Source organism: Chanos chanos, chromosome 10, assembly GCF_902362185.1.
Source record: "Chanos chanos chromosome 10, fChaCha1.1, whole genome shotgun sequence".
Classification (NCBI taxonomy): domain Eukaryota; kingdom Metazoa; phylum Chordata; class Actinopteri; order Gonorynchiformes; family Chanidae; genus Chanos; species Chanos chanos.
This window is the reverse complement of record NC_044504.1, coordinates 1,985,001-2,002,073: the sequence shown is the minus strand read 5'-3', so window position 1 is coordinate 2,002,073 and position 17,073 is coordinate 1,985,001. Positions and strand designations below refer to the sequence as shown.

The 17,073-nt window shown below is 46.9% G+C and overlaps 1 protein-coding gene across 2 annotated transcripts in view; it reads right to left on the bottom strand.

Annotated features, from left to right (window-relative positions):
- Positions 1-2,136: 2,136 nt before the first annotated feature.
- igf2bp2a (insulin-like growth factor 2 mRNA binding protein 2a) overlaps positions 2,137-17,073 on the bottom strand; it is a 58,193-nt gene continuing 43,256 nt past the window's right edge. The window contains exons 4-16 of one of the 2 annotated variants that reach the window (XM_030787324.1): positions 16,674-16,725; positions 13,438-13,501; positions 12,042-12,329; positions 11,395-11,529; positions 10,926-11,048; positions 9,931-10,066; positions 7,824-7,965; positions 7,296-7,393; positions 5,524-5,640; positions 5,043-5,117; positions 4,476-4,607; positions 4,007-4,120; positions 2,137-3,787 (exon numbers count right to left, since the gene is read on the bottom strand). In XM_030787324.1, coding sequence (XP_030643184.1) covers positions 3,692-3,787; positions 4,007-4,120; positions 4,476-4,607; positions 5,043-5,117; positions 5,524-5,640; positions 7,296-7,393; positions 7,824-7,965; positions 9,931-10,066; positions 10,926-11,048; positions 11,395-11,529; positions 12,042-12,329; positions 13,438-13,501; positions 16,674-16,725 — 1,572 coding nt within the window. In that variant the 3' untranslated portion in view covers positions 2,137-3,691. The remainder of the gene's footprint in view (positions 3,788-4,006; positions 4,121-4,475; positions 4,608-5,042; positions 5,118-5,523; positions 5,641-7,295; positions 7,394-7,823; positions 7,966-9,930; positions 10,067-10,925; positions 11,049-11,394; positions 11,530-12,041; positions 12,330-13,437; positions 13,502-16,673; positions 16,726-17,073) is intronic. The other variant, XM_030787326.1, reaches the window with a different exon arrangement.

Below are 17,073 nucleotides of genomic sequence, written 5' to 3'. Positions count from 1 at the left end.
AAAGACATTGTAGGACAAAGACTGATTGTGAGTTCTTAGCTTTAGGGATGCGGAAACTGAACCTGTGGAAGGAGCAATGCTATCGTTAACGGGAGCACGATGAATTTATTGACGTGGAATACTGATGATTCCATCTGCTTATCCATTACCCTTCTCTACCTAGTAACACGTTTGCTGATCTACAATAAATTAAGACATCTGACATTAGCAGAGTGCAGAGAGTATAATTATTGTATAGTTGGGGTTTTTTTTTTTTAATTTTTACAAACAGAATACCGACGACCTTTAAACTCATCGACTGATGACTGGTTAAGCTACATCTGACGTTCCTGCCTCAATCACTAGATAGTTTCTACGGTAAATGTCCACAACGCTGACAAACACACTGTCACCGTCTTCCCTTTACCACCCTACCCCATCCAGAATCCACACACACATGCAGTAGACCTGGGGACACATATTCCACATATTACAGTATAAAAGCAGAGGAATAGGAACCAAGAGAAGAACTAATCAAGTCTTTATCTGGAGGACGCCAGAACTACAACCCAAGAGCCGGCTGGTGAATGCACGAAATTTGTTTTTATGATTCTACCGTTTGTGTTTACATGTGAACAAGCACAGTGACAGCCAACGCGTTCTTCTATTAAAAAAAATACATTCAGTATAAAGACTCCGCTTTACATATCGTTCACGATACTGTCAAGTTTTTTTTTTTCTTTTGTGTTTGATACTTTCATTTACTTCATATCATGCACAAAAATCTGGTCGTAGTAAGCTTGATTGTGATTTTTTGTTTTCTAAAAAACAATGTTTTTTTTTTCTTTCAGTTCCTGAATTATTCATTGTTCTAAAACATTAGTGATAGCTGGTGTGGAAGTTAACATGACGTGTTTTTTTGTTTTTTTTAACTCTGTCTCTTTAATCTGAAATGGGCATAACATAGGCCACATTCAGAACCCCTTTGGGCAGGTAAACACCCCTAAATTCCCAACACATCGCCCAATGCTACAAAGTGTAGAGGTCTGACGGAGTCTGCGCAGAGTGAGCGCAGTGACTCCCCAGCTGTTTTCACGAGCTTCAACTTTTTTTTTTTGTCTCTCATTACTCATTTACGCCGACCTGATAGGTTTTCATTAGACATTTTTTTCCTCTTAATATTTTTCTTATTATTAAAAAGAAATTTTTAAAAATGCTCAAAACTATCAGTTTTTCACAAGGCATACAAAAAGGTGGTGGTGGGGGGGGGGGGGGGGTGTAGGGTGTGGGGAGGACAAGGGAAAAGAAAGATTGGATTGAGGTACCCTGATGCCTGAGGTAGATAGCAGTTAAGTCATACTCACCGCCAACACACTGCTGTGTTTATCTTACTCCCCCCCGCCCCCCCTTCTCTCTCAATAAGCATCAATTCATACTCTCACCATTCAGTCTTATTTGCAAAAAATACACAAAAAACTAAAACAAACCAAAAAAAAAAAAAAAACACTTCCCTTCGAACTCATATGGCAGTGTCCCACCAAAAAAGGACTTTTTTGTTTCTTCTTAATAGTTCTCATCACAAAAAAAATAGATTTCATAAATATTTCTCTCTCTTTATATATATATCTATATACACACACGCAAACACACAGATGGAGGAAGCTGTGCGTATTGGCTTTGATCTTGTGTCTGGAAGAAGAAGCTGATTTTCTCACAGAGTGAATGACTTGTTTTATAAATTCTTAGATTGGTGACAATTAAGGCCACAAGCTTCCATGGTCAAAAGGTTGAAAAAACAAACAAACAAACAAAAAAAAAAACCCCAAAGGGATGGTGTCTGTACCTGCATGTTCAGCAAAACCATTAAAACAGTCAATCGGATTCTGTGAAAGGAAAATGAGTTTCAAAAAAAAAAAAAAAGAAAAAAAAAAAAGAAACCAAACCCACAGACCAATGAAACAGTCTTCTCTTTGAGCAGTTGGCGTGTGGAACATGAGAAGGCATTGACATTTCCCAAAGAGCTGCATATTAAAACATTCACAGCTGTACCGCCATCTCCATAAGCTCCCTGACAAAAGAGGTTTTAAAAGCCAAACGCCATCATTGTGTGTACCACAGGTGACCCAGTGCCCTCCCTACCCCCCCCCCCCCCCCCCCCCCCCCCCGTGACTCCAGCCACTCTCCTCCGTCTGGGAAAAGTCCCCGCGACCCAGGCTTTTCACATTTCAGCTCTTCAAGCTTCTCTCTTTTTTTTTTTTCTTAAGGCAGAAATTTCGGTGTACATTCTGTGCAGTTAGCAAAAAGTGCACCGTCTTAAGACGTCAGCTCTCGCTTTATTATTTTCTCTTTTACACCCCTAAAGCAAAAAAAAAAAAAAAAGAAAGAAAGAAAAGGAAAAAGAGGAGGAGGGTGATTCTTAACTCCGGTATAAAGGGAAAACAGAATGCGCCAATCATCTGGGGTTTTAGACGACTGATTTCAACACTGCAAACTACTGTTCCTGGGGATCAGCTCAATAGTGGATTTTAAGAAAGCTGCAAAAAATGACTTAGTGAACATGTGGTGACGTAAATTACAAAACTAACACAAAGTTGGAAGGTAAACGCTGTGGACTGAGACGACAGAGAGTCTAAAAGCGAACGAAAGAGAGAAAACCAAAGGTGTGCAGCCGATTTGTAGAGGAGAAAAAAAATGTTTTAAGAGCTTGGCACAGATAGATTCAGACTGTTCCACCGATCCACGCAACCATCTCACCAGTCTCTATGGTTTTTTTTGGGTTTTTTTTTCTCATTTTGTCTGGTACCAAACTGGGTCTCTCCAAAAGGAAACTACCAACCACACCCACTTCCTTTGTCCTCTGACTTATCCGAGATAACCCTCCTTCCCAAGTGTTTCTAAAAACAGATTTGAAAAATATACTGTTATATACATATTATACATACATAGGAAGCTTATACATACTTCACACAAATATAAACATAAATAACAATGGATTGTTCTTGTATATAACAGTATATTTGTTCTAGTGTTTTTATCTGAACACTGCTGAAGATACATACATTTTTTCTTGAAACATCTTTTAGATTCTGGATCACCAACCTCTGCTCATAAAACAACCCCTCTTCCAAAATGCATTCATATTCACTATTGCCCCCCCCCCCCAACCAAACTAAACTATTCCAAATAACCCAATTTTAAAACTGCGTTCATAAACAGGTTTCTTATTAGAGTGTTTGATCTGCCTGTTAGGTCTACGTTAGTCCAGCTACACAGATAACAAACTGCAGAGCTGTGTACATTTTTTTCCTGTTTTAAACTGTTAAGACAAATAAAAGATGCTTCAATTCTCTGCCATTTTTTTCTACCCTTCTTCATTTAACAGTTTGCGTTAAAAAAAAGAAGAAAGAAAACAAACAAACAAAAAAAGAGCAGAATAAAAACAAGGTTAGGTTTCTCCATGCCTTGTACATTTTCCCCGTGGTCTGGCAGTGCATTCCCAGCCCCTGGCCTTTGGCTAACACACAGCGTGTCTCACCCCAATGGAAGTTCTTTGGTTTTTGATCCCACTCTAACTGGTCTGTTACTGTGCCGATTCCCTCAGTCATCTGCTTCTGGTCCATCTCTCTCTCTCTCTCTCTCTCTCTCTCTCTCTCTCTCTCCAGATGGGAGGGCTACATTCACTGGCAGGTGTCTGCTGGGCCCTGCTCCTGACTCACTTTGAGTGGTGTGGCACAGGAAGACCCTGCTGGTGTTTCTGCTCCTGTTGTTTCACTTGCTGAATGATCTCCCTGATCTTCCGCTGTGCAGTCTGCAGACACCACACACACACACACACACACACACACACACACACACACACATACACACACACAAACGCTGGTAAAACACAGCACAGCCTTCTGGAAACATCTAATGCCAACATTGCACGTCAAAAAAAGTCCGTAAATGGGATATCTTAAACTTTTCCTTAAATTGTCTTAATGTTAAATACGGATGATAGGAAAAAGAAAGCATTTTTTTTCTTTACCTGGCTGGCAAAGAAATGCCCACTGATTTTCACAAAGACCTCATCATTCTCGTCTGGAGTCTGGTCCCGCGGTACGATGACCTCTGCACTTGTCAGGTTCTGCAGCTCGTTGACCTGCAGGGGCAGAGGTCAAACTCTGTCAGTTACACACGACTGACTCCATTTATACATCCGTACAAGACCACGGAACCTTTGACCTGCGGCGCATATGAACAGAGGAGCTGGCGCTGCCGTGGAAACCCTTCTCTGACATCTCTGAGGATTTGTACAGTGTTACATTACCATGGTGACAACTGACTACTTTTCCTCCTCTCCACATTAATGCATTTCTTTGAGTTGCTCTGGGTAAGCACATCTGCTGCAGTTATGAACCGTCTGAAAAAGTTACACTCAGACACACAACTTCCAGGCCAGCTGTCCTTCAGGCAGACACTGAGACACACGGCTACACCAGCCTGGACATGCTCACCGTTTTCCCGCCTTTGCCGATGACTCTGCCGGCCGCCGACGAGGGCACTTTGATATGTGTCTCTAACTTCACCTCCTCTTTCGCTGTGAAGAAGTTCTCCTCCTTCAGCTTTCCAAATATCCTCCCCTGGGCCTGGGAGAACACACACACACACACACACACACACACGCGCGCACACACATAAACACACACACACAAAGCAGTGGAACCAAGTTGCAAGTGTGAGACCAATGTGGAAATCTCATCTCTGAATGTGTTTTTTTATGTGTGTGTGTGTGTGTGTGTGTGTGTGTGTGAGTGTGTGTGTGTGTGTGTGTGTGAGTGTGTGAGTGTGAGTGTGTGTGTGTGTGAGTGTGTGTGTGTGTGTGTGTGTGTGTGTGTGTGTGTGTGTGTGTGAGTGTGTGTGTGTGTGTGTGTGTGTGTGTGTGTGAGTGTGTGTGTCTGTGTGTGTGTGTGTGTGTGTGTGTGTGAGTGTGTGTGTGTGTGTCTGTGTGTCTGTGTGTGTGTGTGTGTGTGTGTGTGTGTCTGTGTGTGTGTGTGTGTGAATGTGTGTGTGTGTGTTTTTACCTTAAACTGGGCCTCAGGAGGCCCGGTAATAATAACCATTCTTTCAGTGACATCAGGACTTTCTGCCGGAGCAATCTGGAAATAAAAACACCAACTGACAACCTGTCCCAGTCTGTGGTACTGGCCCAGACCCTGTATCACCTCTGGTACAGACCCAGACCTAGTGTCACCCAGTTAATATGAGCTCAAATCTCACCACCATATTATTCCACAGATGTGCCGAGAGATACCCAGAGAGTCAAACGCTCTTTCCTTACACAGTTACACAAAACACAAATGAAATGAAGCTCAACTCAAACAAACACAGCTGTTCATTCAAACACCTGTCCAGAGCAGACGCGTCGCTTCCCAGTTAAAAAAACACACACACACACAAAACAACCCTCAGTCCTCTGGAGACCTGACACCACACCTGTAAGGACTTCAGGATATCTGAAAAGACATGAGAAGCTGAGAGAGACTGTGAGTGAGGAGGACTCACCCTTATGGAGGCTCCGGCAAACCGCGCCAGCTGTTTAATATGCTGTCCTTTCTTACCGATGATCGCTCCAACCGCCTGGGTCGGAATGAAGAGGTAAACTACCTCCTGTTCAGGAGCCTGCCGTGGAGCAAAACACACACACACACACACTTATCAAAGAACTGAACAAGGCAGGGAAAAAAGGCTCTAAACTCCATCAGCTAAACTCCATCAGCCAAGCTATTGAAAATATAATTTATTTTTTACTGCTGAGCACGTCCCTTAAGAGATGTATCTGTTCAAAAACAGCTCTGAGAACAAAACAGCCACACACCAATATCAGTGTAATTCTCTTCTGCTTTTTCATGTCCCACTGAGAGATATACAGACATCTAATCTCAGCTCTTCTCCTTTTAGAGAAAAAGAACCATTACCTACATGGTCCTAACAGCATTCCCCCTCCTTCCACCTCTCACACACACACACACACACACGCACCCACGCACACACACACGCACGCGCACACACACATGCACACACACACACACGCACACACACCACACCACACACACCATACCACACACACATGCACCCACGCACACACACGCACGCACGCATGCATGCGCACACACACATGCACACACACCACACCACACACACTATTCTCTCCGTATGCTGTCTATGTGTGAGCTGTGTGTGTGAGTGAGGTGATGACACAGTGCTGGTGTCAGGAGTGTGTAATGGTTACGCTGCCCTGTTAGCTTAGACTAGGCCCTTAGTGAAGTCTGTCTGGGCTCTGGTCTCTGAGGCTTTCCACACACAATGCTAATCAGGATGGCGGCGGAAGGTTTGGACTTTAAACTACACACCTACAGCCCCGCTAGCCGCCACTGTTATCTCTCTCAGCCTAAAGCAAGTGAGATGGCATTAACCTAGAGAAAAAAGGTTTTAAACCAAATCTCTCCAAGTAAACACATAACTGTATGAGCAGAAGAATGAACAACTGAATGAATGAATGAATGAATGAATGAATGAATGAATGAACGAATGAATGAATGAATGAATGAAATTACTACAAAAACAGTGATTATTCAGTCAGAATCACTGGGGAAGAAAGATGCTATTTCAGAAGCTCTGAATACTTGCACCCCGTGGTGAGAGAGATATAATAAAACAAAACCCCTGGTCTGACTGGGTCAGCCTTGGTGCAGTGTGTTAAGTGTCGTGGGTGTGTCTGTGTGTGTGTGTCTGCGTGTGTGTGTGTGTGTTAAGTGTCGTGGGTGTGTCTGTGTGTGTGTGTCTGCGTGTGTGTTAAGTGTCGTGGGTGTGTCTGTGTGTGTGTGTCTGCGTGTGTGTGTGTTTGTGTGTTAAGTGTCGTGGGTGTGTCTGTGTGTGTGTTAAGTGTCGTGGGTGTGTCTGCGTGCGTGTGTGGGTGTGTGTGTTTGTGTGTTAAGTGTCGTGGGTGTGTCGGTGTGTGTGTGTTTGTGTGTTAAGTGTTGTGGGTGTGTCTGCGTGCATGTGTGTGTGTGTGTGTGTTTGTGTGTTAAGTGTCGTGGGTGTGTCTGCGTGTGTGTGTCTGCGTGTGTGTGCGTGTGTGTTAAGTGTCGTGGGTGTGTCTGTGTGTGTATGTCTGCGTGTGTGTGTGTGTGTTAAGTGTCGTGGGTGTGTCTGTGTGGGTGTGTCTGCGTGTGTGTGTGTGTGTGTTAAGTGTCGTGGGTGTGTCTGTGTGTGTGTCTGCGTGTGTGTGCGCGCAGACAGACGGGCGGGACTGGACAGAGGAGAGGAAGGTTTACCGTGTGCTGGTGTGTAATAGCGCTGCCCGGGGGCGCTCCATACAGACTGCTGAGATGGGATGTGGGACTCTGGAGAGACAGGAAAAGAGGGCGGGACACTTCAGCTGTCACTCTCTGTCACGAAAAGAGTGATGTTTCTACTTCATTAGCCAGCTACACTTCTTCATCTACTGGGTCTTAGTGTTCATTACGTTTTCAATCAAAACAGAATGTATTTTCTCAACTAATTAATCAAGTATGCTGCTTTCTGTTTATCTGTAAGACGTTTGCGCTTATGACAGTGGGAATTCCTGAAGATGGCTATTACATAATACTCCTATTTCATTTCTACAGGCGAACTGTGACTTTTTGATCATAGATGTGTATGCTGTACTCTGCAACACTCATGTTAACTATCTAACACACACACACACACACACACACACACACACACACACACTCATTTTAAATCCCACCCCTTCACACTCATTGCAAATCAATCAAACAAACACACACACTCACTCACTCTAAATGACCTGTGAGGTGCACTCACTAAGAATGGGTTGTATGCGGTGGGTGGCCCGGCAGCAGGGGTCCTGCGGGCCCCGGGGCCGGCGGGCAGCATGGGGAGCCCGGTGGAGAAAATGCCCAGAGCGTTGAGATTCAGCCCAGGGATAAGGTTGGTTTGTTGCTGCAGAGAAAAAAAGGAAAAAAAAAAAAACCTCATAAATTTTTAAAATTTTGAAGGACATTAAGCTCAGCTTTCACTTATGAAATCGCGCAGTGCCGCGCCGGCCCCGCTAGGTGGCGCCGTCAGCTCGGACTGCGCGGTCAAACGAAACGGGAATAGCGTTATAAAAACAAATTCTGCCTGACTTTATCTCTGTTTTCAGTTCATCACACATCAATATAAATCTTCACCAATTCAGCACTATGTCCTCCCAGCCAAAAACAGAGAGTCAAGACACCCAAGACACGTAGACACACTCAGACACACTCATTAAGAACACAGCTCGTTTACAGTGTGTTTGACTAAGAACACACACGGCCGAACATGGCAGCATGTAAATAAACTGATAATGTAAGAGTGTAAATGCATCTCTGTGCTTGTCTGTCAGTCACACAAATAAACACATGGGAAATCATGTTGTGCTTTACTGCTTCCCTTACTGTGGGACAGGAGGCAAGTCAGAATGTGGCTAACACCCTAACTGTGTGTGTGTGTGTGTGTGTGTGTGTGTGCGTGTGTGTGTGTGTGTGTGAGATGTCAAGGTCAATGTGTGATGGAGTGATTCAGGAGCATCTCTCTCTCACACACACACACACACACACACACACAGGTTGTAGTGTTAAATAGACTTTGTGCATGAGGCGATCCTGTTCACTGACACAGTGTCAGTGTGAATACACACAGTGTCAGTCAGTAAAATAACATCACCGTCAATACACACAGGCCATTTCTGTCTGATCCCAGATAACTTCCAGCTCAGCACTTCTAAACAGCCCACAGAGAAGAACATTTCTCAAAAAAACAAAACAAATCAAAACAAACAAACAAACAAAAAAACCTCCAGACAAGCTCCCGCTTCTGTCACTGACCAATGACTGAAGACAGAAGATATGAGTAAAAATGAGCCGTTACATTGCCAAGCATCATTCTTTTTCATCAGAGGTCCATGTTCCTGATGTTTACCACTCCCTGGAAGACCCTGACTATGAAGAAAAGACTGTTACTGAAACTGACTGAGATCAAACAGAAGCACACTGCTCATTTCTTCCCGTTCAATCATCACAAAGAACATTCAAATACAAACAAAAGAGTAAACAAACAAAACAGAGAAACAAAGAAGCAGACAGGTAAGCGATAACAGTACTGTGATTATGCAGGGTAATAGAGTAAAAACCAATGCATTCAAATCAATGTTTCAAAGCATGCTGAAATAGAGGACCACGTGTCCCTAACACCCACCACGCCTGAGAGCCACTGAAAGATGAAGAACCACTGAAAGTTGAATTTTAAAGAAATGACAGAGATCCCCAGAAACCCCAGGCAGCTGAGAAACAAGCAACTGTGTCTTTCTTTAAATTCCAACTGTATGTTTTCCAGGGCTAAGTGCATGTCTTGCCCCGCGCATGAATATTCATGAGTATTCATATGAACTGGCCTGTACATGCTTTCACTACTGCAGGAAATAACCGCACGTACTGCCTTTGTAACGTCAAACTGACTTCTCTTTTTCCAAACTCTTCTTTCATGTCCCATTTTTAGACTGGATCATGTTCATCTACATACTAAGTCCGCCTGCGTACTGTGTTCTCTTTTGTTCTGAAGTCTTATGGAGTCCTTCCCGTAATCATTACTGAGAACACACGTATCGAATATGATTATGACATGACTGTAGTCGCGTGCAGACGCTGCCCTCGCGCTTACGCGGATTTACATGATTTCTGTGGAACCCATATTTAGTTAGAATCTGTTCTCTAATTGGTTAAGTGACCAAACTGAAATTGATTATTGACTTCCAACAAAAACAGAATAACTGCACTTTACCCAGCTAAATCTTATTACCACAAACATACAATTACAAAACCAACTGGCCCGAACAGAAGATCCAACCCAACCCAAACCCGACCCAAACCAAAGCGTTTAACTTACATTTATAGCAGCGACGTCGTTTTCATAGGCCTCCCTCAGTTTCCGCATGATCTCCACCTCCGCCTTACAGCATGCCTCCACGCTGCCCTTCACCGTTATGGTCCGCTCTGGGTTATAAATGGTTAAGTCCTGCAGACTGAGAAGACACGGACAAACACACACACACACACACACAAAACATAAAGCTAAGAATGATGCTGCTGTAAGAAAACTAAACTCGACACTTTGAAGTCTCCCACTCGATCCCGTGTCATGTGAAAAGGAAGAGGCTGGACTGGATGTGCAGTCCAGAGAGGAAAGCAGCGTGTCATTCCATCTGTTCTAAGTCAGAGACGTGAATGTCATCACCTCAGAGTGCTAAATTACAGCCTGTGTCTGCGGGCGGAGCCAACAGTCGAGGTTTTCCCCAACTCAGCCTGATCCCAGGATCAAATGCACACCAGAGCTCACAGTCAACACTCAGTGTCACCTCCCTCTCAGCAGTGAGAGGCCGAGCAGAAAACACCCCACTAAACCACTGGGCCATCCCCCCAGCCCTACCCCTACCCCGTCACAATGAGTTCACGTCTGGAGCTCCAGGGCAAGCGACCTCAGCTGACCAGGCTCAGTGACACCAGGCAGCATGTGTGAACGGTGAGGTTTAGTTTGGTGAAAAGGTTTGACCTTACGGTGATTACCTGGTCAAATTCACGAGGTTAACTTGATTCATTTCACCTGTGACTTGACAAACTCGATACTTCAACTAGTTCTCATTCATAAGTAATCCGATAATTCTACTCGGGTGACGGTTCAGTGCAGCAGTTGACGTGTCTATTTCTGAGACTGCAGAGAGGACGAGGGGCGTCATCCGTAAAGTCGTACGCACTGAAATCACATTCGGAATCAAACAGGAACAAACTGACATGTGAAGGAGCCTAGGAAGAGCACCAGAGTGTTCCTGGGCTACAGCTGGCGCGGTAAAAAGAAGGCTGGAGCCCGGGTTCCCGGACACTTACGGAGAGATAGTTATCTTGGTCCCCGTCTCCTCCTCTATCTTCTTCAGGTTCCTGCCCTCCTTACCGATCAGCCTCCCCACCAAACTGTTGTGAGCCAGGATCTTCAGAGGAATCTCATCGGTACTGCAGGGACGCAGCAAAAAAAAAAACACGCTGACTTACTTTCATGATACATTCTCACGCACACCTGAGAACTTCACCGTGCCACAAACATGAAACACAGCGACGCAACCAATCTTAACACCACGACCTCGCTTCCAGTCGAGCATGAGGCGGATACAAAAGGCCAAGGGTAGGAAAGATTTTGGTACTTGAATGTTATTTTACTGTAGTATGGTTTTCACAAAATGAAGTGTTTTGAAGTGAACTGTGCACGGGCTGGGTTTGTACAGGCCGTGCTCTGGGTGCGTATGGACAGTGGGATTGTGGGATATCGTCGGCTGGGTAAAAACAGAAGACAAAGACTTACACCTTGGTGTCGTTGGCTTCTTTTTGCATAATGTCCAGGATCATGCCACAGGCGGCTGAACAGCCCTCAGGAGTGGAGTGGATGGTGATGGGCTTCTCCGCCGCTCCAGCGTTTTCCTTCCTGTGAATGTCCACCCTGACAGCAAGACGAAACACACACACACACACACACACACACACACACACACACACGCGGCTGGTAAAGCGGATGCTGCCTGGGAGCCCACCGCTGCCACCCATGTCCAGAGCCCAGGCTTGTGTGTGGTTATTTACTACCCACGGAGACCTTCCCTGTTTTGGATTGTCCTCCCAGTTTGACAAGCCTGTTCTCCCAGTTCGACAAATCTACTTTCCCGTGTCCTTGTGTTTACCAACGGGGGGTGGGGGGGCGTATCCATTGCAATACCAGGCGCACACTGTTTCGCTGAATTCTTGCTGTGCCGCCCCCCCCTCCAAAAAAACTACACTAGGTCTCACTGCATGCAATGGTCAGAGGTGTGCCCAGCTACAGCACAGCACACCAGCCAGAGCTAACACCGGGATTCAAACATGGCGGCTCAGTGTTTGGGCGTGGCTACATGTGGGCGGTTCCACCAGGTGCCCTGAGAGGAGCCCTGTGGGAACCTTACTGAGGGGTTGTGCGCTTACTTCGACTGCGTCTGTTTGGTGACGTTTTTGATCGTGAGGCCTTCTTTGCCGATGATGGCTCCCACGAACTGCGTGGGCACCAGCATGCGCAGGGGGAAGTCGTGCTGTTTTTGTCGGGCTCCCCCCCCGCTGCCCGCCGACGGGCCCGGCTGGGAGTCCTGTTCCCGTGAGCCGCGCCCTCCTCGACGCGAGCGCGACGGCTGGGACTGCGCCGCATCCGTGTCCATGATGTACGACACGCGGACGGAATAGTCCTCAAACTGGTGTCCGGTCAACTTCTCCACCGCTCTGAGGACAGACAGTTACCGTGTCACAAACAAAGTGCCCGTGGGACTCTTTAAAACACGTTCATTTTCTTTCCTGAACATGTAACGAGGTTTTAAAAAACCAGACAGGATGACCACTCCTGCACCGTTATCTCACTTTTTTCTGTTCTTCTTTTTAACGTTTCACACTTTGCTTTGATACTTCACATTTTCATTCATGTCTTTTCTGTGTCTTTCCTGTGTTGCCACACGATTACTACTACTACTACTACTACTACTATTACTATGACTAAGCAAACTGGTCAGTATTTAATGGAGAGTGTGGAACAATGTAAACACTATTAGGCCCTGTTCACACCTGGCATTAACATGCGTTTTCAGTGATCTGATCACAAGTGGACAGCTCTAAGTACAGGTGTGAATGCACCCAAGATGCATTGAGGACGCATTGAGACCCTATGGCTCAGACCACATTCAGAGGTGGTCTGGGCCGCATGCCCACAGTAGCAGTGTGTACGTGAACGTGTCCTGGGCCACATCAAAGGACCGCCTACTCGACTGACATCCTCTGCGCAGGCAGAAGTAGATACTCATTCACGATATGTAGAGATATATTACACCTTGGGCGATTGGGTTTGCCTGGAACATGTGGAATAGTCCCAGTCTGTATTGTTTTGATTTCTTCTTCTTCTTTGTTTAATTTCCGGCTGACTTGGCATGGGAAGCGCGTTGCTGCCTCCTGTCAGTTAAAAAAACAACGCATTCGATCTTTGCAAACAGAGATGATGTACCTGTTTATATGCATATAGAGCAGGGAAGTGAGATCTGATCACAAGTGGTCACTTGAGATGCACGTGGAGACACATTCTAACGCCAGATGTGAACTGCCGTACTGACGCTGTCCAGCTGTGATCAGATCACCCCAGACGCATGTTAATGCCAGGTGTGAACTGGGCCTTACCGGTTCAACTCACTACCCATTCATCTACTATAACTCCCACTAATAACAGCACTGACGCCTTTCTGTGTGACAGAGCCGTTCTGGTGTCTCTGACAGGGGGAGTCCAGAGAGAGGAAAGTTCTGGAAAGGATGAGGGCTGTGAATGTGGTTAAAGCCAGTGCTGACTTACACTTTCGCCTCCTCTTTAGTCGCGAACGTCACATTCACCACGGCTGGTTCAGTGTCAGTGGTAACTGCAAGGACAAGCAGCAGAGATGAGGGAGACGGATCAACAAAAGAGAGTGTGAGAAAAGGAGAGGTGGACAGAAAAAAAGAGAGAGAGAGAGAGAGAGAGAGAGGGGGGGGGAGAGACAGAGAGAAAGAGAGAAAGAGAGAGAGAGAGAGAGAGAAACAGAGAGAGAAACACGGAGAGAGAGAGAGAGAGAGAGAGAGAGAGAGAGAAACAGAGAGAGAAACACAGAGAAACACAGAGAGAGAGAGAGAGAGAGAGAGAGAAACAGAGAGAGAAACAGAGAGAAACACAGAGAGAGAGGGAGAGAGAGAGAGAGAAACAGAGAGAGAAGAGAGAAGGTTCAGACATCTCATGTGTTTGAGTGAGTCATAAGACAAAACACAAGACTCCTGTGGAGATACACGTCTGTATCGACCGCAGCCCTGCCTTGTGGCTTCTCTCAATAGGTACACAACACAGAGAGAACAGAGAGAGAGAGAGAGAGAGAGAGAGAGAGACAGAGAGAGGCTGATCCTAAACGCACATTTTAATGAGCAAAGAAGAAATACAAATGACACTGGAGAGTGAGTAAAGAATCTATGCCTGTTTCCTGCCCTGCCAGACAGCGGCAGGTGAGTGTGCAGGTGTAAGAGAAAGGAGAGGGTGTGGATGTGTGTGGAGAGGAGGCTGGGCTGTGAGAGACTGACCGGAGCAGAACTCACTGCCCTCTAACGGCACAGAGCACAGACCCAGAGCGTGTCGGGTCGGAGAGCGGACCGATGTCAGCGTATCCGCTACGCTCACCACAGAGCCTTCCTCATAATGACAAAACAAAAGGACTTCTCCAACCACATTCCCACTCTGACCCTTCAGCCACTGTCAGGACCTCCTCCTGTCCACACAGCACACAACTCCCACTCTGACCCCTCAGCCACGGTCAGGACCTCCTCCTGTCCACACAGCACACAACTCCCACACTGACCCTTCAGCCACTGTCAGGACCTCCTCCTGTCCACACAGCACACAACTCCCACTCTGACCCCTCAGCCACGGTCAGGACCTCCTCCTGTCCACACAGCACATAACTCCCACTCTGACCCCTCAGCCACGGTCAGGACCTCCTCCTGTCCACACAGCACACAACTCCCACACTGACCCTTCAGCCACTGTCAGGACCTCCTCCTGTCCACACAGCACACAACTCCCACTCTGACCCCTCAGCCACGGTCAGGACCTCCTCCTGTCCACACAGCACACAACTCCCACACTGACCCTTCAGCCACTGTCAGGACCTCCTCCTGTCCACACAGCACACAACTGCACACTCTGACCCCTCAGCCACTGTCAGGACCTCCTCCTGTCCACACAGCACACAACTGCACACTCTGACCCCTCAGCCACTGTCAGGACCTCCTCCTGTCCACATCTACAGCACACAACTCCCACTCTGACCCCTCAGCCACTGTCAGGACCTCCTCCTGTCCACACAGCACACAACTGCACACTCTGACCCCTCAGCCACTGTCAGGACCTCCTCCTGTCCACACAGCACACAACTCCCACACTGACCCCTCAGCCACTGTCAGGACCTCCTCCTGTCCACACAGCACACAACTCCCACTCTGACCCCTCAGTCACTGTCAGGACCTCCTCCTGTCCACATCTACAGCACACAACTCCCACTCTGACCCCTCAGCCACGGTCAGGACCTCCTCCTGTCCACACAACACACAACTCCCACTCTGACCCCTCAGCCACTGTCAGGACCTCCTCCTGTCCACACAGCACACAACTCCCACTCTGACCCCTCAGCCACTGTCAGGACCTCCTCCTGTCCACACAGCACACAACTCCCACTCTGACCCCTCAGCCACTGTCAGGACCTCCTCCTGTCCACATCTACAGCACACAACTCCCACTCTGACCCCTCAGCCACTGTCAGGACCTCCTCCTGTCCACACAGCACACAACTCCCACTGTGACTCTTACTGGGAAGGAACCATTACAGAAGAGGAAAAAAAAAACAGGGAGAGATTGGGTCTGTTCTCCCTGTTTGTGGAAGAAAACACTTGAAAAAATAAAGCTTCATTTCCATTCTACAGAGGGGATGTGTCCGACAGAGGGGGTGTGTCCTACAGAGGGGTGTGTCCTAAAGAAGAGAGACAAAGAGGGTCGGAAGAGGATCTGTATGTTTAGCACCTGTCAAACAGTGGGGTGTGTGTTTGTGGTACAGCTCATTTGGGTTGGAGAGTTAATGCACATACAGCATGGCTCATCTCACTGAGACCAACACACTGCACAGTCTTCCCCTGAAAGAGACAGTGACAGAGGAGAGAGAGAGAGAGAGAGACAGGTGGAGAGGGAGGTAGAGAGAGAGAGAGAGAGAGAGAGAGAGAGAGACAGGTGGAGAGGGAGGTAGAGAGAGAGACAGAGACAGAGAGAGAGACACAGGTGGAGCGGGAGGTAGAGAGAAAGACAGGTAGAGAGAGAGGTAGAGGTCGAGAGAGAGAGAGGTAGAGAGGTACAGATAGAGAGAGTGGCAGAGAGAAAGAGAGAGAGAAAGCTGAATCTCCCTAAACACACACACAAACTAACAAACACACACTCTGCTGTGCCTGGAGCCTCTCTGTACTCTTCCCACTTCAGTTCCTCCAGTCTGTGTGTCTACACACACCACTCATTACACTGAGTGCACTGAGTTCACCGCCTGTGTTTTGGGCTAAAACACTTTTACACACACACACACACACAGTCTCCCTCTCTCTCTCTCTTTCTACCTCCCTCTCTCTCTCTCTCTCATACACACACACGCGCACACATACAGTTTCTCTCACGCTCACAAAATCTCACACACACACACACACACACACACACACACACTAGTAGCCATAGACTCAACATTAAGAGGAACGATGTCCACAATTCAAGCACCATGAGAAACATGACCCAGTGTGTGTGTGATCTGTGTCAGAAAACACTCTTAACCCAACATCACAGTCTCCACTAAAGAGGCAGGGTCTGACTACGGGAGAGAGGGAGAGAACACTCTTAACCCAACAGCACAGAGGCAGGGTCTGACCACGGGAGAGAGGGAGAGAACACTGTTAACCCAACAGCACAGAGGCAGGGTCTGACCACGGGAGAGAGGGAGAGAGGGAGAGAGGGAGAGAGGGAGAGGGTGTGATGGCTCTTACCTTGCTCCACGTTTTCTACAGTACCGTACTGTGCTAAAAGGCTATCCAAAACCTGTCACAGACAAAACAAAAACACAATCAAATCACAGCTACGTCCACAGAGGCTCACACTCACCACTCACACACACCTCTGCTTTGACTGTGTGTGTCTGTGTGTGTGTGTGTCATGGGTGTGTGATGGGTGTGTGTGTGATGTCTCTGTGTGTCTGTGTCTGTGTGTGTGTGTGTGTGTGTGTGTGTGTGTGATGGGTGTATGATGTCTCTCTGTGTGTGTCTGTGTGTGTCTGTGTGTGTGTGTGTGTAAACAGAAGGGCAGACGGCGCTGGGGAAACACACACACAGATGATGGCACCAAAGTATTTACAGTAACATGCAGTGGCTCAGTACCCGTATTCTTAGA